The sequence below is a fragment of the Perca flavescens genome, chromosome 18 (assembly GCF_004354835.1).
Source record: "Perca flavescens isolate YP-PL-M2 chromosome 18, PFLA_1.0, whole genome shotgun sequence".
Classification (NCBI taxonomy): Eukaryota; Metazoa; Chordata; class Actinopteri; order Perciformes; family Percidae; genus Perca; species Perca flavescens.
Window position 1 is genome coordinate 28,915,882 of NC_041348.1, and position 24,631 is coordinate 28,940,512.

Genomic DNA, 24,631 nt, shown 5'->3' on the forward strand with positions numbered 1-24,631 from the left:
TAATGTTTTGAATGCATAAACTACTGCTTGGTATGGACTATTTTTTCTTAATAATTCAAACCTGAAAAAGCAAAAAAATATGTAATGTATATATTTTGTCAATTTTTTAAAAGGTGCCTTACTATTTACTGTACTATTTAGATTGTTCATTTAGATTTTTACTTTTTTATTGTACGCTGACTAAATCTGTTCAACTGCACTCATGAACTACACATGTCTTATTTTTTGCTTAAAATCGTACTGTTTATTTGTTCTCTACTTTACTTTTCTGTATATCATGCTCTACTCTTTCTCACTGCGTAGGTGGTGTGGAACCAGCATATGCAGACTCAGCTGAAGAGCTGCCGGTCGGGTCTATAAAAGTGCCTATCCTTATTGTCCCAAAGCCTGGGGGAGTCCCCTCCACAGGGATGGAGTGCCCACCCTTTCAGGACATAAAGGGGTCACACCACATGTTCTCATCACATGCTGCCGGGAGAGCGCGCTCACTGGATGACTCCCCTACCATCAAAGAACGCTTGGCCCTGAGGCTGAATGAGAAAAAAGGTCAGGAGTCTGACTCTGCCATGACCCAGTCCCTGAACCTCCTCAGTCCTCACAGCAAAGGCAGCACAGACTCTGGCTACTTTTCACGCTCTGAGAGTGCAGATCAGCAGATCAGCCCTCCAAATACTAATGTAAAGACGTACGAAGAGATTATGTTTGGTCGGACTTGGTACTACCGACCCAACTCCAGATCTCGACAGTCTATCACAGTGGGCATGGCCGGGGCGGACCCCAGCCTAGCTAGCTTAAAGCAACCAGGTGCTATTCTAGACATGGGGAAGATAGCTGAGGATCCGATCTGTTTCAGAGGTGATGTAGGAATCTCTGGAGATCCCAAGCAATATCCAACAGGACCCTGTCAAAGCAGTACAGGCCTTCTGGAGCCGCCATCGGATTCCGGGACCCTCATTAGGAGTAACTCCATGCCAACTTCTTCCCCTCCTAACCTTAGCGTCCCCCCAGCGATTCGAGGCAGCCACTCTTTCGATGAGATGATGACAACGGATGATGTGTTTTACCCACCAGGGCGCAGACTCAGGAGACAGGCTGCATTCGAGCATTCGGCCAATGAAGCCCATGTAGGGGAGGCTGAGGGCTATGGACACATGCCCAAGAATTTAGCTTCATCTTTGGGTATGAAGATTGCTGAGCGCAACCCAGGAGTCCAGGAGCACATTGCCTACACCCCACATGATACTAAAGTTAGCATGTCAGAAATAGCCACAAGAAAAAGGAGGAAAGAGAAGAGTGTTGGGGATGAAGAGGACAGCCCTGGGCACGACAGTAGCTGTAGCGGTTCAGTGGAGATGATAGGGGACTATGAGTTTAAAAAAGGTAGTTTTGATGGGTCGAGAGGCACCCCAACGGGGAAAGGCTCTCTTTACAGCGCTCACAGCCAGTCTGACAGCTTCGATACCTGTGCCAGTATATGCTCTGAGGACAATGTACTGTTTCCTGACTCTGAGGGCAGGAAGACAGCTGGGAATGTCATATCAGTCATCCAGCATACCAACTCCCTCAGCCGGCCAAATTCCTTTGAGAAGTCAGAGTCCTTTGAGCAGCCAGGATATCAGCCCTCAGATAAAGCTCCATCTAGCCAGTACTCCGAACAGTCCGACACAGAGATCTTTGAAGATGCTCTGAGTCCTGAATCTGCCCTGCTGAGGACAGAGAGCATGGAGCAGCAGCTGCAAAGTGACAGTGACCTGGCTTCCCTCTCATCTTCATCAGCCGCAGCATCGCCTGGCCAGCCTTATCACATCCCACACAAGCTGGTCCGACAACCCAACATCCAGGTACCTGAGATCAGGGTGACGGAGGAGCCAGACAAGCCTGAGAAAGATGCAGAAGCTTTGATGACCAAGGAGCCGGAGAAGCAGCTGCAGCATGTGGAGGAGTTCCAGCTGCCACAGAGGAGTGACACACTCGCCCAGATGCCATCGGAAAAGCTCCCGCCCAAGAAGAAGAGGCTGCGCCTGGCAGATATGGAGCACTCGTCAGGGGAATCAAGCTTTGAGTCAACCTGCACCAGCCTTTCTCGCAGCCCCAGTCAGGAGAGCAACTTGTCCCACTCCTCTTCCTTCTCCATGTCCTTTGATAGAGAGGAAGGCCTCAAGTCTGTCTCACCCACCAAACAGGTACTCTATTTCTGTTTAATACTTTCAGGTTTCTTAATGACCCCTACAGGAGCCCTAGTATCACTAGTCCTACAAAGGTTAAAGGACATTATCATTATGTTATATACCGGTAATAGATCTCATTGGCTATGTTGTGCAGCGCCTATAATATACAGCATGCTCCCAATAAGGCCAAATGTAACACTTTTCTTTGTGATTTTGAACCAGGACGATTCGTTGGCATCTGGTGGTGGACCTAAGCAGTCGGAGTTCCTGACGGTACCTGGCAGTGGTCATTCCAGCCACCACCAGCAGAGGGAGATGAGAAGGTCTTCATCGGAGCAGGCGCCATGCACGCTGCCCACAGAGTTGCCTGAAATGCGCAGCAAATCATTTGACTATGGGAGCTTGTCCTCCTCCAGACAGGGAGAGATATACTCCAGTGCCTCTGCAATGAAAGAACGCCGGCGTGGATATCTTGTCCGACAGGTAGCATAAAAAAATCCCTACTATTGTAATTCTTTAAAAGAAAATGGACTGGAAGTTCTAGTTTGTCACTTAGACAAAACCCCAGGTGTTGATTGTTCTTTAGATTGAGCACCTACATACATGGTAGAAAGAAAAGGGGGCTCACAAAGGACCAAGACACCACTAGAAAGTGGTGTCTTGGCACATCCACTATCATTTCACTATCTGGTTTCAGGATGTCACACGCATCCTTTAAGGATCGGAATTCTTTAAACCAGATAGTGAAATGGTCCGTGCTTCTAGCTGTAGCAATAAATATGACAGGAACATTATTTTAGTTTGGTATTCAACCTGCTTTTATCTTGATTTTATTTGAGAGAATATTTATTTGAATGTTTTTTTTTTCATTTATTTATCTCTCTCTCACTTATGTCCAGCTTGGTGGATCCTTGGGTATTTGTATCAGATTTGAAGTTCTTGTATCCGTTTTAAGTATGTTTTTATAGTTGTGTGTCATAATGGATGTCATATTATTGCTGCGAAACAAATCTACCTACGGGTACAAATAAAATAACCTGAACCTGAACATCCACCTACTTCATCCAAATTTAACCTATCCCTGCACCTACACTAAGGATTACATACTGTACTGAATAAGTATCACAACATTTAATTTCCTAATTACTGACCAACTCGACTTCCCTGCTTACACTACATTTGACAGGCATCCCTGAGCGTTTATCCAGAGGCAGTTGTCCAGGAACCAGGGGGTGCTGAGATGTCAATCAAACAGGAGAGTATGGAACATGGGGCATGGCCTGGCCCAACAGGATCCCCCCACAGCAGCAGCGATGTAGCCAGCAGAACCAAGAGAGCTGGCAGTAGCGCTGGTGGTAAGCCTTGCATTATAGCAAATACAATTGGGTTGTTGAATAATCTATAGTTGCTTAATCGTTTGTGATACTTTCCCAAACCTTTCAGTCAAATTGCAGACAACATGTTGGGGTGTTTCTCGACTAACCCTAACCCTCAATGGAAGTCCCTGTTACCATGGAAATGTTTACCGCACCCGCGAACCTGTGAACGCTAGATCAAGCTTCTACCATAGAAGTCTATGATCGTCTCTGTACACAGTCTTGTACCTTTGCCTTTTGTGACATTTTCATTTCATTTTTATTTTGCGCTGAATCAAATGTCTTATGGTCACAATTCATCTCGTAGCTGATTGCCTTGGTTCCAGGCTTAAAACTTTTTATAAAAGCATTTAATGAAACGTCAATGGAGATATTGAACGGGGAAAATCACTTCCAGAAACTATAGCCGTTATTTGGACCATATTCTAGCCATTGAGTCATACATTATGGGACAATTATATGGGATTTCTTTTGAAGGGAAGAATTTCAGTTCAAAATGCGTTACATTACATTATATTTATATGTTTTATGCACAGGTGTAGGATCTCACCAACACCAACAGCACCACCAGCATCTCCTCCAGCACAGTATCAGTGAGGACAGCCTGCAGGAAGAACCTCTCTACAACAGGTAAGACAGTCGATGCAACCCTAAAATTGCTAATTAGACCTTATTTAGCTGTGATGGAATGGACAAAATGCTAATTTATTGGTATCTTTATTCATTACTGCTTGTACTCCTAAAACAATTGCTATTGCTTGAAGATGCCTCATCGTCAATACTGTCTGCTAGCAAACAACAAAATTGCCTAAAAGCTGCTATGGGGTGGGATGCACTTCCAACAATGTATATAACCTATACCATAAGTTTTTATAAGCTGTCAAACTGAAAAACTGAGCTTTTATGAAGACAAAAGTGGATACAGACATTTAGGCTTTTAGGCATTTTTCTGTTGTTTGCTCGTAGACGTAATTGACAAGGAGACATCTTCACGTAATAAAAGTCAACAGAGAGCTGTTTTTCCCTCCAGTGGAAGTAGGACTTAAATGCACTCTGTCTCTATCACATATGCTGCTTCTCCAGCTGGTTGTACTATTATAATCCTTAATTTGAAGACAAATAAGAGTATTTTATCTTTTCTCCATAATAGGTCCAATCAGCATCGCCTGCAGGCCCAGGGCTCGTCATCGGAGGGAGAATATCCAGGTCACGAGGTGAACAAGGAAGTAATCCAGCAGTACCCGAGTGGTCCCCCTTTCCTTTCCTATCAGCAACCAGGTCTTTTCTGGAGTCAGGAGGCCAGCCAGGCATCCAGACAGCAGCTGACCCTGCAGGCCCAGCAGCAACTCCAAAAACTCCACATCCGATCACCAGGCTCCCTGTCTGGACACCCACTCCACAAACAACCACCGCTCCACTCCCTGCATCAAATCCACGATCAGCAGCCACATGATGGGGGATCAGAAAACCCTGGCTCTCAAGCGTACCCTGCGTCTTTCTCATCTCGCACCTCTCCAATGTCCCAGCAACAACAGCAGAACTTTGCTTCTCTCTCCTCCAAGCACTCCCTGCTCACTTCCACCACCGCCTCCATGCTTCTGCAGCAGGTCCAACCTGTCTTTGCCACCCAGAACCTGGGCTCCCAGTCCTCTCTGCCTGGTATGACGGTTCCTGTGCGGCTCCAAACCCACGTGCCATCCTATGGTAGTGTTATGTACACCAGTGTTAGCCAGCTGATAGCCACACATTCAGCCAGGCCGGGCATTGCTGACAGCAGCAACATGTCGTCTCCGGTGTGCGCTGTGAGTGTCAGCAAACCACCTGGAGGAATTGGAGGAGGCATTAACGGGACAGGCTTCAACCTATCACACTTCCTCGGACAGATGGATGGCGCGACGCTGCGCTACTCAGCCTGGAAGGTTCCCGATTCACTACCAGAGCAATTCCTGAATACAGGGATCCCACTGTCACTAACGTCAGGCACCATATCCACAACAGATGCCTCGGGATCGGGCGTCGGAGGCAGCAAGCGCATGCTCTCCCCCACCAGCTCTCTGGAGCTCTTCATCGAGACTAAGCAGCAGAAAAGAGTGAAGGAAGAGCGGATGTATGGACAGATTGTTAAGGAGATGAGTGCAGTGGAGCTGAGTGGCACTGAAAGCTGTAGCAAACCTGAAAAGGGGCAGGGAAGAGGTCAGCGAGCTTGCCTAAAGAGCGAAGGCTCCATGGATGATTCTGAAAGGATGTCTGCTTCTCCTCCACTAAGTGACTTCCCAGTTTCCACCAAGATAGCCATTCCTGTCCGTTCCTCTGCCCCTCACCTCCCTGACGTTCCCCGGGCCGAGAGCTTCACTCCTCCTCTCCAGATTGTCACAGACCGTTCCCCAGTTTCAGGTGGTCGGGACTCCCCAGAGGAGCTCGATGTGGACGATTCAGTCCCAGAGCCCAGCTCCAGCCCCCAGTCCATGGTGTCCTCCAACGACGCAGACAACACTGACAACACAAATCAGCCCACACCCAATAAAATTCCTGCCAGCATGCGGGTTCAGCTAGCTGCCAAACAAAGCGCAGGATTATCCGAAGCAGTGGGCCAGACTTTGCTACTCACGGATGTGGCTGAGCAGTTTTTCCAGTTCCCAAGTCTGCGCACTATGAGCCGAGTCAGCTGGTGTTTCCTGAACTACACCAAACCCAACAGCACCCAAGCCGCCTCGCATAGCTCCGTCTACAACTCGTGGTGCGTAAGCTCATACAACCCCAATCCTCTGAACCTTAGCACCAAGGCTGCGCTGGCCCTGCTGAGGTCCAAACAGAGGAGAAACACCGATTCCATGTACTCAACTGCAGCCATGTCGCCACCCAGCTCTGGAAAGCTGGTGTCATCTGTGGCCTGGAAGCTGAGGTTTGATCAGGTATGCCCTATAATAGTCTCGCAATGCCATACTGGAGTAAGGTCTGGCTACACCACACATACGTTCCTGGATTGGAGAAAAAAAACTCTCTGGGTTGTTTGCATTCCTTTAAACCAATCACAATCGTCTCGGGCGGCACTAAGCTCCGGACGCAGCGGCAGTGGCTCTGCCAAATAGTCTCGGAAAGGAACTCGTTTTGGGGGAACATTTGCACCCCGCAAAAGAAAACGCCACATCAAATATTAAATGCAGTTATTGTTCACACAATACCGTAACGTGAGCTATTTAAATTAGCTGATACATGGTAAACCAAGCCTGACATCTGATGCACCGGATGTCAGGCTTTGTCGTGGAAATGTGCTTCCGTTGATCCAGACTAGCCCTGTAATGTAATGTAAAATATAGAAGTTTAAAACAGTGTTAACATACAAACATATGCAGAAAATAACATTTACATGTGCACGTATTGAAGCAAACACACGCACGGGAAAGTGTGAAAGGTTAATTCGTGCTATTCTTCTCCCCTCTTTTCTTCTTCTTGTCTCATCTCTAGTTGAAGCCAGAGCTGATGCCAGTTGATGTTGGTAATTATGGGAGGAAGATGAAGGGAGTTGTGTCGTGGGACCGTTCGAAGGAGGAGCAGGTAGAGAAGGAGGTCTCGGTCAAACAGCCCGCCACTGAACCAACCCGCATCAAGATCTTCGAAGGCGGGTACGTCCTGCAAATACACGCACCGGTCCAATCACTTTCACTATTCTAATGACCGAGATGAACAGCACACATATTTTCTCTGAGTTTTTGTTGCATTTTTGCCTACATAAAATCTGGACGATACATAGGACATTTGCCTTTTTAGACATTTAAACTGTTTGCCCTTGCCCTGTACAGTACACATCACATCACACAAATTATTCTGGAGTTTGTTTCATCCTCCCTTGGAGCAGAGAGTAGATTGAAAGTCTATTACTGAAAGTCTGCATTTATTTTTTGTGACTGGAAATATTACTTAAAACTCTCTGCTAAATGATTCAAATCCTAATGAGACTTGAAAGTCAGTAATCAAAGGAAAAAGTTATGAAGACAGCCTAATGTAGAAGAACATACAAATTAATCTTCTATAAATAGGTTTATCTTTGGTATGATTATATCAATGTTTTCCCAGACACAAATGCTGCATCGAAATGATGTTTTCATTTCAGTTTCTGGTTTGGAGTTTCAGTCACATCTGGTGCGCAGATATCACTTTTTTTAAGGAATAATTGGTTTGATTTTGACAGTGATTTGGCTCTGGGATTTCTAAAACTACCAGCAGAAACTGAGAAGGCCAGCAACCTGAATCCAAACCATTATGATTCTTTTTAGAGTCAAAAATCAATCAATCAACCAACCGATCAAAGCAATGTCTGAGTGTGATAGCAAGCTCAGTATTTCAAGATGTTTTTGCTCTCTTTTATTTGCAGTATCATCGATTATATGAGCATTTTTATCCAGAACGTTTCACAACATGGATACAAAGTGCTTTAATTGCGATTCTCTCTCTACTCTAAAATACATTTAAAAAAAGACAACATTAAAATGTAATAAGAAGAGGAGTGCATCAACAAGTAAATCAAAAAAAAATAACCAATAACAAAAATAAGACACTGGTGCCTCTGACTCCCAAAATACGGAGCTGTCTGATTACTTGTTTTATCCTTACAGCTCAATATTCAACAAAACTGAGCACAGATGACTTTTGTATGAACTTGAATCTGTTTCAGCATAATTAATCGGAAAATCTTCTTAGGTAAAATAAAAAAAAATAGACTTATCCTTTTACAACCTATTCTTTGGGCTTAATTTGTGCCTGCGTGAGTCAGGCCAACAGCCTGAGCCTGGTAAACCCATCGCAGGCCAACGACTTGAGCTGCATCGCTGTAATTGGACGTCGGCTTTCATTATTCTTGCTTTCACTTTTATAGACTATACAGAGCTGTCCCTCATTAGTTGTATTTGAAAGGCTTTTTCATACAGTTTTTTTTCTAACAACAGCAACTTTAGTAGTTATTTATTTTGTTAAGAGAAGTTTTATTAGATTTCTTTTATATGCATGTTACTGTGTTGTGTTTTACAACAATGTGTCTCACCCATAACAACATAGTTTTCATTATTCAAAAGTTCGGAGCATGACTGAAGTCTCATTCCATAACTAAATGATGTGGCCGCCTGCCGATAATAAAGCAATGCAACTTTGAGGACAAGAAGTGTGTTTACTAATGCACAACTTAAAATAAGATATGAGAGTGCAGTTTGTTTCTGCATGAGGTTAGAGAGCGTACAACTAGTTTTGCAACCAGCTTCCTAAACATACAGCAAACCTAAAGAAGACAGAAGACAAAAAACTGTTATCTCTTGCAAAAGGGTTAGGGTTAGGCTTAGGCTAACCCTAGTCCCAGGTAGGGCCTTTTGGTTCCAACTTTAAGAACCAAAAGCTGGCGCTGAATGTTTGCTCTGCTCTGTACTCCTCTTTTCCTTTTCTTTGATGAGATTATTTTCAGATTTAAATCATAATTTTGCCAGTCTTCAAAGGGATTTGTTGAAATACTCATGTGTCCTAATAGCACAAGTATGGAAAAAGAAATGTCAAAAGCATGCTTAGCCCTACTTTTAGAGCTCTGTTGTGCGGTGAGATTGTTTTTTTTCTATTTGACAATGGAGGCAATAAAAGGTTTTGTTTGACCGCAATGAAGCCAAGAAGATCCTTTATTATTATTTATCATGTTACTAAAGTCCCATAAATCTTAGTTCCCCGTATAGAAAGCACAGGAATGTGTCCTAAAACGTACCTTAAATGGTCAAATAAAGGCTGTGTGAGGGAGTTAGAGCTCTGTATTTTGAGACATTCCTACAGTATCATAATGTTTTATACTCTTACAGTAGAGCCAGTGAGACCACGGTTACTAAATGGAACAGACGGTGCAGACACACACACACACACACATGCAGGGAGTTATTAAATGCAGCAGACAGTGAAGTAATTCCCTTTTGTCCCCAAAGGACACTTTAGAAGCAATAAGTGGATGAAAGCATACAAACAGGGCAAAAGGGCAAAGACATACACACACACGCACTTACATAAACAGCATGAATACAAGTAATAAGCAATCAGCACAGAAACACACACACACGGGGTCGAAGTCTTTCTGGATGAAAGAAATCCCCAAAGGGGCGAGTTTTGACAGAGAAAACAAACCCATTGCTTCTGTGAAAAGTTTCAGTCGTTTTGAACGAGAATCTGCTTCATGATCTCGCCGTGTGCTGTGAATAAAATAGGATAAAACAAAAACAATCATCATAATTCATTTTCATAACTGGCCGCAGCTGTGTAAACGTCTCGACTCAGACAAGCGTTCAGAGGTATTTCCCACTTCCGCGGCGCAGTTGAAAGACACGTTTGCCTTCGCCGGTGCAGTTGTTTGATGTTCCTGATATTTGACCGCCTTTTAACACACGAGGCCCTGAACTACCCATTACCTAGTGCAGACAGGACAGGAAACGACCACAAAGAGGAGATCTCGCATTGAAAAAAAAAAGAGCCTGAATGTGATGCTTCTGCCGCAGAGCAAAGACAGACTACATTTACAAGCATTTGACTGGTGGTCGGGGGTAATTTCTCTCCATGACAGACGGACTCGTGCACTGATCTTGCTGCCAAATGTCCGCTGTTTCACTCGAAGCCTCTTTCGGAAAAAGAAAATCATGCCTGACAGTGATGTTGTGCTCTTTTTTTTTTTTTTTAAGTCTTTTGAAAGGATAAGTTGGACTGGAGGGAGGAATGTGGTTATCTGTTTTTAGAATAAAGACAAAAAAGGACACCATGAAGGCGACAAACACAAAACCCTAAGGTGGAACGTTGCATCGTTTCCCATTTTAGCTTCCGATCCCCTTGAAACAAAGACATCTCAACTACAGTTGCATATGTCTGCCTGTTATGTCCAGGTCAACCAAAAATGTATTTCCCAAAGTAATTTATCCAGTAAATTCATGACAAGATTAGGAAAAACCTATTATAATTTTGGGTAGCAAACATGAGTCTGATGATGCATCAGATTTCAGTTAATTATAAAAATATCATTATCTGCATTAACTAAATCCGTAAAATAACAGAATAAGTTCTGGCAGCTCATTACCCGGACTCTGTCCCGTAATAAAAAAATGGAAATTATGTGTGTACCTCAGTTAAAGCTATAGTGAGTAGTTTCTGTCTCCCCCCGTAAGGAATTCTAAGTAATGACAACAACACTGTCGGCGCGTCCACATGATACAAGCCTTCCGTGATCGCCTCCTCCACACAGCTGCTAGTAGCCAAGGAGGACACGGAGGATTTAAAAACATGACGGACTCTTCAGAAGAGGTCATTATCTTCACTTGAGTTTCTGCACGGGAAAGTCACGGGACGCCACAATCTTCTGAACATAGTCCCACTGAGAAACACAGAGAGAGATGTGTGGAGCTGATAGTCTTAATTAGCTTTGTAGCAACTCATCTGGCAACGGCTTGAATGTAACGGATGTTCATGTAGATCAAAAAGTTACGCACTAAAGCTTTAAAATACAGAAAATTAAAAAAATAATTTAAAAAAAATGCAGGAAAAAAGCAACAAAAACATGCGGAAAAGTGTCACAAAAGTCGTAAAAAAGCGACAAAAACGTCAGAGAAATGGCCAAAATGTTGAAAAAAAGCGGCAAGAAATTTGAGGAAAAAAAACTGTAAAAATAGTGAGAAAAGTGACAACGTGGACGATCGTGTCCCAAAACCATCCTCCGTGGCGGACAAAAGTTGTCTGAGCACAAATCATGCAATTTCAAATATAAAAAACTAAAATACAACTGTGAGTCAAGTTCTATGGACAAAACTGTTAAAAAACACAGATATTTCTTAGAGTGAGTGTATCTATCAGTCAATAAGTTACAAGAAATGTCAGTATAGAAAAGCCAAATATATGTGTGCGGTTATTTCCTGCTTTCTGCACCGACAACTTTATTTTTCAACTTCAGGTATTCTTATCAAACGTGGGTTTTCTTTTGCTTTTGATCACTAATCTTAAAGGAAACATATGGAATTCTTTTGTAAAACGTGTTATTTCTATTTTTTCAGTCTCTGTTACCTGCTCTTTCTTCCAGGTATAAATCCAATGAGGACTATGTTTACGTTCGCGGCCGCGGCCGGGGGAAATACATCTGCGAAGAGTGCGGCATCCGCTGTAAGAAACCCAGCATGCTGAAGAAACACATCCGAACGCACACCGACGTCCGGCCGTACGTCTGCAAGTTCTGCAACTTCGCTTTCAAGACGAAAGGTAGACGGCTTCTTCCTTTTACTTGTTGCTGCTCGTTTATGACTATAAATGTGACGTAGACGAGGACTTTTCAAGGATTGGAAAACTTTCTGACTGCAGTCAACATTAGATACAGTAGATGTTTGTCCTGTGTTTGTATCATCTGATAAATTTGCTCCTCATCAGGGTAGAAAACCCCTTTTTAGATTATCATTATTTTTGATTATCAGTATATTTTTTGGGGTGTTTGCTAGCCTGACGTTGTCATACTCAGATTCTAGTCAGAACAGGAGTCTGATTCTGCTCCATTGGGCTGTGATTATGGGGCGTGTTTCAACCGAACCAGGAAAGAAAACGCCTCTGCACTCAATTGGATAGACTTACAACCAATCAGAGCAACGGAGTATGTGACGTTAGCCTGGATGACCAACCGAACTTAGCCCCGGCCACAACATTTGAGGTCGGGAAGGACGGCAAATGCCTTGATCGCGGATCTCTGTTCCTCTTTTTAAAATGAATGCGCTGTCGATATCTTCTATAACAGATGCTATGGCGGAATCTACACATGTCAATTCTCCAGCGGCGGCCATCTTTGTTGTAAACGAATGCAACCCAAGCGCTCTTTGGTGACGTGGTTGATTACGTTACTGTTGATCATCTGTCCGTCATCGTATAAAGCCCGTCCTGACAATTTGATTGGTCCGAACAGCTCTGGTTGGAGCATAGTTGCTCCACAGCGGATCAAGTCCAGAGCGAACTTCCACGACCTCAAAAAAGCCCAAGACAACATCCTCAAATGTCTTGTTTTGTCCACGACTCAAAGATGTTCCGTTTACTGTCCCAGAGAAGAGAAGACAACAAAATGACTCAAATCGGTTAATCTATCTTAACGTGATGGTTCGGAGTAATTTCACCCTAGGGTCCTTTGTACCATGACCTCGAGCCAAACATCCCCCCCAGAAGCTTTTTTCACCTGGGTCTAGCATTGAGAGAGTTAGCGTAGCAGCGTTATCAGCTGAATAGCTTATTAGCGCAGGGGCTAATGGACCCACGTTTGTATCTCGTAAATGACCCAACTAATAATGCCCGAAATGATACCAAACTTCTACACTAGTACAAATAGGTTATGTACTCATAAAACGATGGATTGGAACGTTTGTAAGTACACCAGAAGTTTATGAACACTTGCCTGCTCTCTTCTGCTCTCTGCTGTTGTTGTTGCTGCTACCTGTAGTTAGACGAGTGCTTAGGGCCGTCTACAAATTACTACACCGAAAAGAGATACAACAAAAATATTTATTAATTTAATGATTAAATAAGGTAATGTCTCCAAACTTACCTCAGTTATTACTTGTCCCCTGCTAGTTATATTACAGCACTTACTTTAAAAAAATAAGTTAAATTAAAAAATATTTTTGTTGTATCTCTTTTCGGTGTTGTAATTTGTAGACAGCCCTAAGCACTGGTCTAACTGCCAGCAGCAGCAACGGCAACAGAGAGCAGAAGAGAGCAGGCAAGTGTTTTATCAGTACATAACCTATATGTACTACTGTAGACGTTTGGTATCATTTCGGGCATTATTAGTGGGGTCATTTACCAGATACAAACGTGGGTCCATTAGCCCCTGGCTAAGCTATTCAGCGGCTAACGCTACTCTACGCTACTCTACGCTAACTCTCCCAATGTTAGACCCAGGTGAAAAAAGCTTCTGGGGGGGTGTTTGGCTTGAGGTCATGGTGCAAAGGACCCTAGGTTGACATTACTCCGAACCATCACTTTAACTATCAAAATCCTTGCCGATTAATTCAAAAGTTAGTTCAATAATTGATACATCTTTGCAGCTCTAGTAAACTTAAACTCACACAGCAGGACATTGCTCAGCTCCCGTGTCGGTACTCCTGCCTGCTTCTCCAAACTGGGGGCGCGCCGACCGCCATCTACTGTAGCTAACACACTGATGGCGAAGTAGCTCATACAAACACATCCAAGCTATCCCTTTAACAGAGGAATTAAACCACTACGCGGTTAAATGTTAAATGAATAAAGCATGCAGAGAGGCTGTGGTCCGACAGGAACCTCCTTCGCATCAGATGCTGACTCGCTGACATCCCATCCGTAATAAAAATTTAGAGTTTCCTCCCCGCTTACCAAGAGGTCAGACCAAGTTGAGTCATTTTGTCATTAAGTTGCATTATGTATGAATTATATATAATTTGTAAACTGTAATATCGTGGTCTTCTTCCACCGCTTCTATTTCCATTTCACCCTCTTTCTTTGTCACAGCCAAACAAGCTCTGGTTTCCAGTAAGACTAGTCAAAGGGTCATTAAATGGTGTGTGTGTGTGTGTGTGTGTGTGTGTGTGTGTGTGTGTGTGTGTGTGTGTGTTTTGTAGGAAACCTGACGAAGCACATGAAGTCTAAGGCTCATATGAAAAAGTGTCTGGAGTTAGGAGTCTCCATGTCTTCTGTTGAGGACAACGAGGCGGAGGAAGGAGGTAGGAAACACACACACACACACACAAGCGACTTTGGGGTACGTCCCAGGTCGTTAAATTGCCCCCACGTTTCCTTCACTTGCAATATTTGCTTTTTCCCGGCGCTGTGTCTGCCATTTTCATAGCTTTCCTCTTGGATGCATGCTTTCGATCTGGCACCTGGTCGCTACGTTTTTATACTGGCTGACGCCCCAAAAAACGGTACAACCAGCGCATACTTCTAGTGGCTCAAGTGTTGATTGAGCAGGATTATACGTTGGCTACGTCTCAGGTCGTTAAATTGCATCCACGTTTCCTTCCCTCAAGCGAGGAGAGAGGAAACGAGGCACAAGACGTCCTTTCCTCTGAAGCATCACGTGAATTTGTCGTGTGTCCGGGCGGAGTTAGCAACGGCTTTCAGCCGCACGGCTTCCAGGTAAAGGCTGCTCTCGTGTATCCTCGCTCCTAGCCCTTCGGAGATCCCTCCTCTGTCCTCCGTCTTCTCTCCTCCATCCTCGGGGCAGCAATAAGAGCTTTGAGACGGAGGGCTAGAACAACTTCCGGTTCAAGGGAGGAACGAAGAGCTATCAAATAAGAGACTTGGGAAGCAGCCTGAAACACAAGCTTACACACATCCTCACACACACACACACACACACACACACACACACACACACACACACACACACACACACACACACACACACACACCCTCCAGGGACATCCTGCTGCTCGCCGCGGTTGTAAAGGGACAATTAGTGTAATGGAAAGCAGAGCACATCCTGACAGCCAGGACTCATGTCAAACAACCACAGTCCACACGTAAGCTGCTTAAAAAAAGAAAAAAAACTTCCTTCCACCATTTGTTTGGAGTCTTTTATTAGATTATTATGATATCCCCATTAAACAAGCTTAAAGCCACTATTTTATCTTCCTTCAGTTACTCGGAAATAGCAACAAATGTTTGCTGTTCATCTCCTCCGACTGGGTTCACGATCATATATATATATATATATATATATATATATATATATATATATATATATATATATATATATTTAACCCTTGTGTTGACTTTGGGTCAAATTGACCTGTTTACAATTTTTGTTTTATATCAGAAAATATGGGACGTAGAAATAAGCGCTGAAAAATTTTACAATTAAAAACGTTGGAAAAAGCAAAAAGGCCCACCTGTGAAGGTAAAACCATTTCAGGTGACTACCTCATGAAGCTCATTGAGAGAACACCAAGGGTTTGCAGAGTTATCAAAAAAAGTAAAGGGTGGCTACTTTGAAGAATCTAAAATATAAGACATGTTTTCAGTTATTTCACACTTTTTTGTTAAGTACATAATTCCATATGTGTTCATTCATAGTTTTGATGCCTTCAGTGAGAATCTACAATGTAAATAGTCATGAAAATAAAGAAACATTGAATGAGAAGGTGTGTCCAAACTTTTGGCCTGTACTGTATATATGTATTGTTACTATGTTACTCCCATCCTTATAACATGATCTTTCTAAAAAAAAAAAAGACTTATTATGACTTTTTTAAATCCAGTTTTCCCTTTTTATTTCACCCTTACCACTTGCAGACGAAGACTCTATGTTCTTATTGCAGCTGCATCGAAATATTCTAAATGTCTTGTTTATCATTTGATATTTGGTATTTTTGGAAACAGAAGATCACCACGGAAATGTATTTTACATTTCTGTGGGTTTAAACTAAGTTTGGTCGCACAAGCCTGATTTTGAATGGACTTAGCCAGTGTTATGTAATGTAATGTAATGTTATGTCAGTGGGTTTAAGGAGGTCACAGTTAAACTAGAATTATACCAAACTTTTATCTTCAGTAGTCTCATGTGTTTATTTATTGCCATAGATTCATAAGGCTGTCAGAGCTTTTAGTGTATTACTGGTTGCCTAATAATGTAAGTGACATAGAAGCATACTTTTTTCTGTGAGGCTAACAACAAGTCTGTCTAGATAGTTACCCAAAAAGTAAACGTGATGTCCTTCATCGCTCACGGTGCGGGAACGTTTTTGTTCAACAACTGAGATCATGGTGGTGTTGCGTGAATGAACTAAGCCGCTACCATCCAACAAGTCCTCCAAACCGTACGAAGATATCGCTCGTTTGGTCCTTCCCTCTAACACGACCCACAGGAGCAGGAAATACAATCTCATATCCAAACCAGAGAACATAGCATTCATGATTTTGAGGGTTACGGTGTTAAACACATCTTTAACGTTGTGAAACGGTTGCAGTTCGGTTATGTTTAGGTACAAAAACTGCACGTGACACATTAAAGGAACACTGCGATTTATTGGGACTTTAGCTTATTCTCGCGAACTCCAGGCAAACTCTCACTCCTCACCATGGGGCTGCGAGCAAATCACTCCGCCCAAGTAGCAGAGAGTAGCAGTGCTTCGCCTTCTGAGAATATAGTCCCCAGTATGTATACTGTTAGAAGATGGCTGTGTCTCATGTGACTTTTGTTATTTGACTATACAAATCACAACATGTAAATAGGAACATGTTGGCATTATTTTGTCACTTATTGGGAGCAGTAGGCTAGATGGAGCCGGTTACCTCCAGGATCTGTGCTAAGCTAGGCTAGATGGAGCCGGTTACCTCCAGGATCTGTGCTAAGCTAGGCTAGATGGAGCCGGTTACCTCCAGGATCTGTGCTAAGCTAGGCTAGATGGAGCGAGCAGGTTACCTCCAGGATCTGTGCTAAGCTAGGCTAGATGGAGCCGGTTACCTCCAGGATCTGTGCTAAGCTAGGCTAGATGGAGCCGGTTACCTCCTGGATCTGTGCTAAGATAGGCTAGATTGAGCCGGTTACCTCCAGGATCTGTGCTAAGCTAGGCTAGATGGAGCAGGTTACCTCCAGAATCTGTGCTAAGCTAGGCTAGATGGAGCAGGTTACCTCCAGGATCTGTGCTAAGCTAGGCTAGCGGTGGGTGCCTCTGACAGAGCTACGACGTGCACAGAGATGAGAAGGCTATGTATGGACTTATCTAACTTGTTTGACCCATCCACCCCCTCAAATTAAATTTGGCGCCCTTATATTTCGTCACCTTACTTCCTTCTTTGCTGGCGCCATAATTACTACGTCCACTAGAGGGCGCCGCCACTGGAAATGTAAACATAGGTCGTAATTGCTGCTTGAACACCGTACCAAAGTCTGACTGGTAGCTGGAGGTAATTTTCCACCATGTAGACCACCAAATTAAATCTTACTTAAGTTGACCCAGAGTGAGCGATTGTGTTTGTGTGTGTTGGCTCCGTGTTTAATTGGGGCCCACGAATCCACACACATGCAGGTTTTTTTGTAAAACAGAGAGTTTCAGAAAGTCGTCGAGACATAAACATTTGTGGTTTGTGAAAAAAAAAAAAAAAAAACTGTTGTATATGAGAGACTAACTGGAAAAGTAGCCCAGAGTTAGTAGATCTGATTTCCACTGGCAGCGGTCGGCTAAATACAATTCATTAAATCCTACTTCTGCTCTGAAAGTATACATCATATCAACGTTTTTCAGATTTTTAGATTCCTCGAGGTGAAACCATCTGAACGTGTATCTTCATCAACTTTGACTCTGCACTGCGAAGAGTTACAACTACAAACCAACTTTTCTTATTCCCCAAATTCCCCTTTTTGTCAGTTGTCGGCCAATCAGCTACACTTTATAAGAAAGTCCGACCCACAGTGATGGTTGGTCACCTGCCAACAGTAACTTTGCAGCTACTGTACAGTAAGACCTTGCCAACATTTGGCTGCGGTCCATCCTGCAGAAAAACTCATATGACTTTGTTTTATTGTGTTTCATATTTTATTGGTTTCAGCTGCTGGGAATGTGGTTTAGTTTCACCTCGAAACTCTTTCTGTTACCACATATTAATAAAAACTCCCCCTCTCTCTCTCTCTCTCTCTCTCTCTCCACTTATCTTTCTCTTCTTTTGTTTGTTGTTCACTTCCTTTTGCTTCTTCTTCCTTTTCTTCCTCTTCCACTTCCTCTGCTTCCTCTTTTCCTCCCCTTTTACTTTTGTACCACCTTTTCACCCTCTGCTTGCCTTTCTTCTTGTTCTCTCGATACCTCTACCATGTTCTTTTTTTCCTCTTCTTCCTCTCCTTCCTCTACTTTCACGTGTACCTCTTCATCTCCTTACCTTCTTCCCTCTTCTCTGCATCTTCTACGCCCTCTTTTTTTCTCCTCTCCTTCCTGTCCCAATTCCTCTATTTTGTCTTTTTCCTCGTCTACTTCCTCATGTGCTTTATTGTTTCCTCCTACCTCTTCCTTTCTTCTTCTCTCCCACTTTATTTGTTTTCACTGTTTCATCTTCTTATTCTCCCACTATTCCTTCTCTTCCTCGTCATTTTTCCCTCCTACGTGCTCTTTTTTTCCTCTTATCCTTTTTTATGTGCTTCTCCTCTTTCTCTTCTGTTTAATTTTTTCATCTCTTCTTCCTGTCCTTTTCTTTTCTCTTCCTCCTCCTTTTCAAAGACGTCGGAGAGGAAGGCCCGAGGTCTGACAAGATGTCCCGCGGCGTCATGGCGGAGCACCAGTTCTCGGACGCCGACGACTCGGACGGTGCCGATGACGACGGCGACGAGGTGGACGACGAGGACGATGACGAGGACGACTACGACGGTGACTCCACGCCGAAGACCCGCTCGCGCTCCGCCAGCCCGCAGCCGTACGGCCTGCCCGCCGCGTCCATCGCCGTGGCCGTGGCGTCCTCCCATCCCGCGCCACACCTCGCTCATCGCCCCTCGCCATCGGACCTCCACAAGCCCCCGCTGTTTGGCTACTTCACCACCGTGCCGAGCATCCAGATCACGCCGCAGGAGGAGTACCAGCGAGGCCTGGGCAGCCGACTGCTGGCTCCGCCCCCCTCCTCCTCCTCCTCCATGGATGAAGACCTCCCAGACCTCCCCTCGCCCTCCTCCCACCTCTCCTCACCCGGGCCCGATCGCTCCGGCTGCCCGTCCCCGATCTCCCCTTCCTCGTCACCCTCAGCGCGTCGATACTTCTCCCCGCGCCGGGACCTCTCGCCCCGCGCCGGACACCTCTCCCCCCGGCGGGACATCTCTCCCCTGCGTCGCGTCTCCCCCAAGAGGGACCTGGGGGCAGGGGGCGCTTACAGGCGAGACCTCTCCCCCCGCAGGGGACACCTCTCGCTGCTCTCGCCCCTCTCTCGGCCCACGTCTCCGGCGGGAAGAGACTACAAGCGGGACATGTCGCCGCGCGGCCGCCACAGGGCCATGATCCGGCCCGTTTCTCCTCGCCGGGGGCTCCACCAACACCTCCACCACCAGAGGTGAGTCCAGGGGAGAGCAACCTGGCCGAGGTCCCAAAATCCGGTCACACTTCACTTGCAGGTGTCTACGCAGTGGTGTAGTCTACGTGATACGCAGGTATACGCAGTATACCCACTAAGAAAGCTCCAGGATTTCCATAGACCCACTTTAAAATGCCCAATGACACGCAACAACATACTTTCAATTATATGTTTGATATATTTTGAATTGTCATCTGTGTTCTTTTTTTTCGCATAGGCTATAAATAAAGGTATTTCCACCATAAATTGGTGCATTAATGCGTATCCAAATGCAACCCAAATTAAGTTGCTGACGCTCAAAAGTCCCTCCCCCGATCCCCCATGATATGCCTCACCTTGCCCAAAGGCAGATTCTGGCCAATATACAGTACAGTATACCCACTACAATACATTAGACTACACCACTGTGTTTACGTAAGAGTGACGTGACACTGTCATGAACACATGACACTGTCGTGACTAGGGCTGTCCTCGACTAAAGAAATTCTTAGTCGACTAACACTTGTACGATTTTGTCGACTGATCGATTAGTTGATTTAATTGACAGAGCTGTGCTCTTTGAGAGGTGGTTAAGACTAGAAAAGCACAATATAAATGTAGTTAATTAACCATCTGTAAAACTGAGTTTCTCCACAATTAATCCTGCAAAAGCACCACTTTAAATCATGTGTTTACCATAAATGTGCTCAGAAGTTTCTTGGAAATAAGTAATTAAGGATGATTAACCATAAAAAATGACTAATCTACTAAAGAAATCTTAGTCGACTAAGACCAAAACGACCGATTAGTCGACTAATCAACTAAGAGGTGGCAGCCCTAGTCGTGACACAGTACATAAAAAAAACTAGATCAGCAATGCAGGACTTTTACTCGTAGAGGAATAGTTTAAGGATGTGTTATTAAGTTAAAGATTGAATGTGATATGTCTACTTTCCAGCCAGCAGAGTGGATCGCGGGGTCTCAGGCCGGCTCACCAGGCCGGGGTGCTGGGTCCGGCAGAGCTGGGACTTCGCAGAACCAGCGCAGAGATGGAGATGGTAAGAGTCCATGAAACTCCCAAATCTCTATAGTCGAGTCTGAAGAAGTTATGTTACTCCTTTATTGTACTCATCTGTTTTCTCTGTAACCTTTCTCTTTTTTTTGGGTCATGTACTTTAATGTAAGGTGTTGTTATATACTGTGGATTTGAATATATTTAAAGCTACACCAGGCAACTCTGCACTTAGACTCACTCAAGTGGCAGCATGACATAAAAATGTACATGCACTTTGCATTTTGGAAAGACTTTATTACCCTGTTCATCTTTGTGTCACAGATAGGAACAGCAGTTAATGTTTCTCTGAACAGAGCACTCGCTGCTGTTCACATTTTACATTTTGCTTATGAATTCCAATTTGTCACTTGTTGTTAATCGAGCCTGGCAGTAGAGTGTCACGGGACAAGTTCTCCAAACTGTCTGACGATATGAGTTCTGTATTCCTCCCGTCTGACACGACCCACGGGAGTGATTTCAGTCCTCGTATCTAAACCTCAGAATGGAATGGTTGCGGTTTTTAAACACTTTGTTAACATTGTGAAAGAGTTGCAGTTTGATTAGGTTTAGGCACAAAACTACTTGGTTAAGTTTAGAAAAAGATCTTGGTTAGGGGTTAGGGTCAAAATCAAAATCAGACGTCACTTCCGGTTACGCACGTGACGCTGAGCGTGATCCGTTCTGTAAAGTTAAAGAAACTCACTGTTAGGGTTAGGTACAAGAAAAGTTAATCTCAATGGCTAGGGTTAGGTTTGGGTTAAAATGCAGCACCCATTCTGGGTACAAGGGGACTACTGGTGTAAATAAAACACTTTAAAGAACTCCTTAAAAAACCAGGTTCGGTTAAAAAAGGGGTAGGGTTAGAGGGTTAGGGATAGGGTAAGGGGTTAAGGTAAGGGAATAGGGGGTAAGGGTAAGGTGGTTAGAGGGATAGGGATAGGGTTAGGCTAAGGAGTTAAGGTAAGGGATTAGGGGGTTAGGATAAGGTGGTTAGGGTGTTAGGGTAAGGTGGTTAGAGGGATAGGGATAGGGTTAGGCTAAGGAGTTAAGGTAAGGGATTAGGGGGTTAGGGGGTTAGGATAAGGTGGTTAGGGTGTTAGGGTAAGGTGTTTAGGGGGTTAGGGTAAGGTGTTTAGGGGGTTAGGGTAAGGTGGTTAGGGGGTTAGGATAAGGTGTTGAGGGGGTTAAGGTAAGGTGTTTAGGGGGTTAGGGTAAGGTGTTTAGGAGTTTAGGGTAAGGTGGTTAGGGGGTTAGGGTAAGGTGTTTAAGGGGTTATGGTAAGGGGTTAGGGCTAACCTATCACCCCAACCTGCCTCCTTGCACAAAACTTGACGCTCTTTTACTTCATCGCCTTACTTCCTACATTGCTCCCATCGTAATCACTGGGGCCACAAGATGTCTTATTATTAGGATTGTTAACGTAAAAATAAGTTGTAATTGCTGCTTGAACATGCCGTTTTTCGGGGGGAGAACAGAAAGAAATGGACTTCTCACTGTTACCACTCCACTTTAAATACTTTTAACATGATATATGTGCTTAACTGTGATTTACTATACCTTCTGCTGTGGTCCGGTGTTAAACGTGAGGCTGAAATGTGGTAAGTAGAAGGACAGAAAGAAGAAGGAGCAGGGGAAGAAAAGCGTCTGGCAGACGGGGCAGAAACATTCAGAGAAGATGAGGGAATAGAGAGCGAGTCCGATAGACTGAGCGTGTTCGAGAGAGGGATGATTGAAGATAGGGCTGCTGGGTTTTGGTGGTAATGAGATCTTGGCCGGCATTAGTGTGGTTAATAACACGGCTGTTTTTCTTCTTAAGAGCCCTACTCAAAAACTCTGGCTTCTGCTGGCGGTCCCGCTCAAACAAAGCGTGAAGCAGAGAACGAGACGAGGGCTTTGATAACCGGCCGCTCTCCGAATGATAGATTCATGTTTTCAGACACAAGACGTTTAGCCCGAGCCCTTCATGCTTCGCGTTTGTTTTTCTTACCAACACCTGCTGTCCAGAACGATCACATATTTCACCAGGGCTTATTAGTTTATTTAGTCACAAAATGTTTGGTTTTTCATCGCAAAGCCTCAAATTTGTGTTTATTGTAACAAGCGCTGTCCGATGATGGTGTTTGTTTTGTGGGGAAAAAAAAAAAATATTAAATCAACTCACTACTTCATGATTACTTCCACGTTTTTTTCACGCCCGTCTCCTCTCGTGTTTCCAGGAACATGGTCTGGGCTCGCCATCGCCAGGGCAACGGGAGTCCAGTCCACCTCACCAGGTTCTGTTCAGTCACCTTCCTCTCCACTCTCAACTCCAGGTATTTATTTTTATATCTCTTTTTTCTTGTATATCTCGTTTTATTTTTTTGCATTTTGCTGTGTTTAAAGAGTGTATTTTATAGTTTTCTTTTATAATTTATTGATATTGATTTTTTTGTTAAAATATATATATATATATTTCATATTTTTGTAAATATCTTCTTCATTTTTTCCCCCACTATTTGTATTTTTTATAACTTTATTTCTAATATTTTTATCAGATTTTTTATTTTATGGTTTATGCTTAATTTGTGGCTTTTTTTTTTGCTATTTTTTATATTTAAATTTTATATTCTCAAAAGCACTTTGTAAACACATGAAAAAGGAAGTGTGGCAAAAAAAATACGATTCATCATTAATGATTGTTTCACTATAAAACAATGACCCTTTTACACAAACACAGGCCAAAAGTTTGGACACACCTTCTCATTCAATGCGTTTCCTTTTTTTTTTCATGACTATTTACATTGTAGATTCTCAGCAAAGGGTGGCTACTTTGAAGAATCTAAAATATAAGACATGTTTTCAGTTATTTCACACTTTTTTGTTAAGTACATAATTCCATATGTGTTCATTCATAGTTTTGATGCCTTCAGTCAGAATCTACAATGTAAATAGTCATGAAAATAAAGAAACACATTGAATGAGAAGGTGTGTCCAAACTTTTGGCCTGTACTGTATATCTCACATAACCTCTGCAGTCCTCCAAAGTACCTAGGGGGGGACACTGCTCTAGTGGTTTGGGTCTTTTCGTGGGATTTGTTAACAAGAAGTAGAAGACCGTAGACGAGCTCTCTTAACGCGGGCCTTCTGATTCCAGGTGCGTTCGCCGTTCCCGATGATCCCCATCGGAGGGATCCAGATGGTACACTCCGTCCCCGTGTCCGTCACCTCCGCTCTGGGCCAGCAGGGGCCTCTGCAGGTCGCCTCCCGCCTGCTGCCGCCGCCGAAGAGCGCCTCGGAGGACTCCGCCGCCAGCGAGAGGGGAGCCCGGAGAGGGGGAGGGGAGCAGCCAAGGGGGGAGAGGGAGGGAGGAGGCGCGAGGAAGGAGCAGGAGGAGAACATCCAGACCTGCACCAACGCCATCGCCTCGCTGTGCATCGACTCCAGGGAGCTCGCCGAGAGAGGCGCAGGAGGGACTAAAGACGGAGGCAGACCCCCTCCTCCTCCTCCTCCTCCTCCTCCTCCTCCTCCTCCTCCTCCTTCTGCGCCGTACCACGACTCCCAACAACAGTCTCCTCCAAAGGGTCCCGGGATTCAGCACTTTAGCGGCGGCCTGCAGCTCAGGCCTCCCCAGCCATCGTCAATCCCCGCCACCTCCCCTCACTCCTCCTCCTCCTCCTCTCCTCACCCTCCCAGCCCCGGCTCCGAAACCCTCCAGCCTCCCGTGGCGTCCACGTCTCTCCAGCCAGAGAGAGACCGGGAGGCCGGAAGCACAAAAAGAAGCAAAGAGGTGTCGTAGGGCTGCAGAGGAAGGACAGGAGGAGGAGGAGGAGAGACTATGGATTTTTTTTGGGATAATAGGAAGGGATGAAGTGCAACAGAGAGAGGAAAAAAACTACTTTTGCACACTTTACACACATATTCATACACACAGTACATACACTCTCTCTCTCACACACACACACACACACACACACACACACACACACACTGCATACAAAGAGAAAAAGACAAATGGACTTCTGCAG

At 44.3% G+C, this 24,631-nt stretch overlaps 1 protein-coding gene across 1 annotated transcript in view; it reads left to right on the forward strand.

Annotated features, from left to right (window-relative positions):
- The window catches only part of hivep2a (HIVEP zinc finger 2a), a 79,850-nt gene extending 55,448 nt beyond the window's left edge, over nucleotides 1–24,402 (forward strand). Inside the window, exons 5-17 of the mRNA XM_028604656.1 lie at nucleotides 304–2,183; nucleotides 2,391–2,651; nucleotides 3,355–3,523; nucleotides 4,081–4,174; nucleotides 4,695–6,456; nucleotides 7,010–7,167; nucleotides 11,619–11,794; nucleotides 14,167–14,268; nucleotides 18,757–19,573; nucleotides 20,532–20,631; nucleotides 22,844–22,939; nucleotides 23,761–23,928; nucleotides 24,175–24,402. Of these exons, the coding sequence (XP_028460457.1) occupies nucleotides 304–2,183; nucleotides 2,391–2,651; nucleotides 3,355–3,523; nucleotides 4,081–4,174; nucleotides 4,695–6,456; nucleotides 7,010–7,167; nucleotides 11,619–11,794; nucleotides 14,167–14,268; nucleotides 18,757–19,573; nucleotides 20,532–20,631; nucleotides 22,844–22,939; nucleotides 23,761–23,928; nucleotides 24,175–24,402 (6,011 nt within the window). The remainder of the gene's footprint in view (nucleotides 1–303; nucleotides 2,184–2,390; nucleotides 2,652–3,354; nucleotides 3,524–4,080; nucleotides 4,175–4,694; nucleotides 6,457–7,009; nucleotides 7,168–11,618; nucleotides 11,795–14,166; nucleotides 14,269–18,756; nucleotides 19,574–20,531; nucleotides 20,632–22,843; nucleotides 22,940–23,760; nucleotides 23,929–24,174) is intronic.
- Nucleotides 24,403–24,631: the final 229 nt, after the last annotated feature.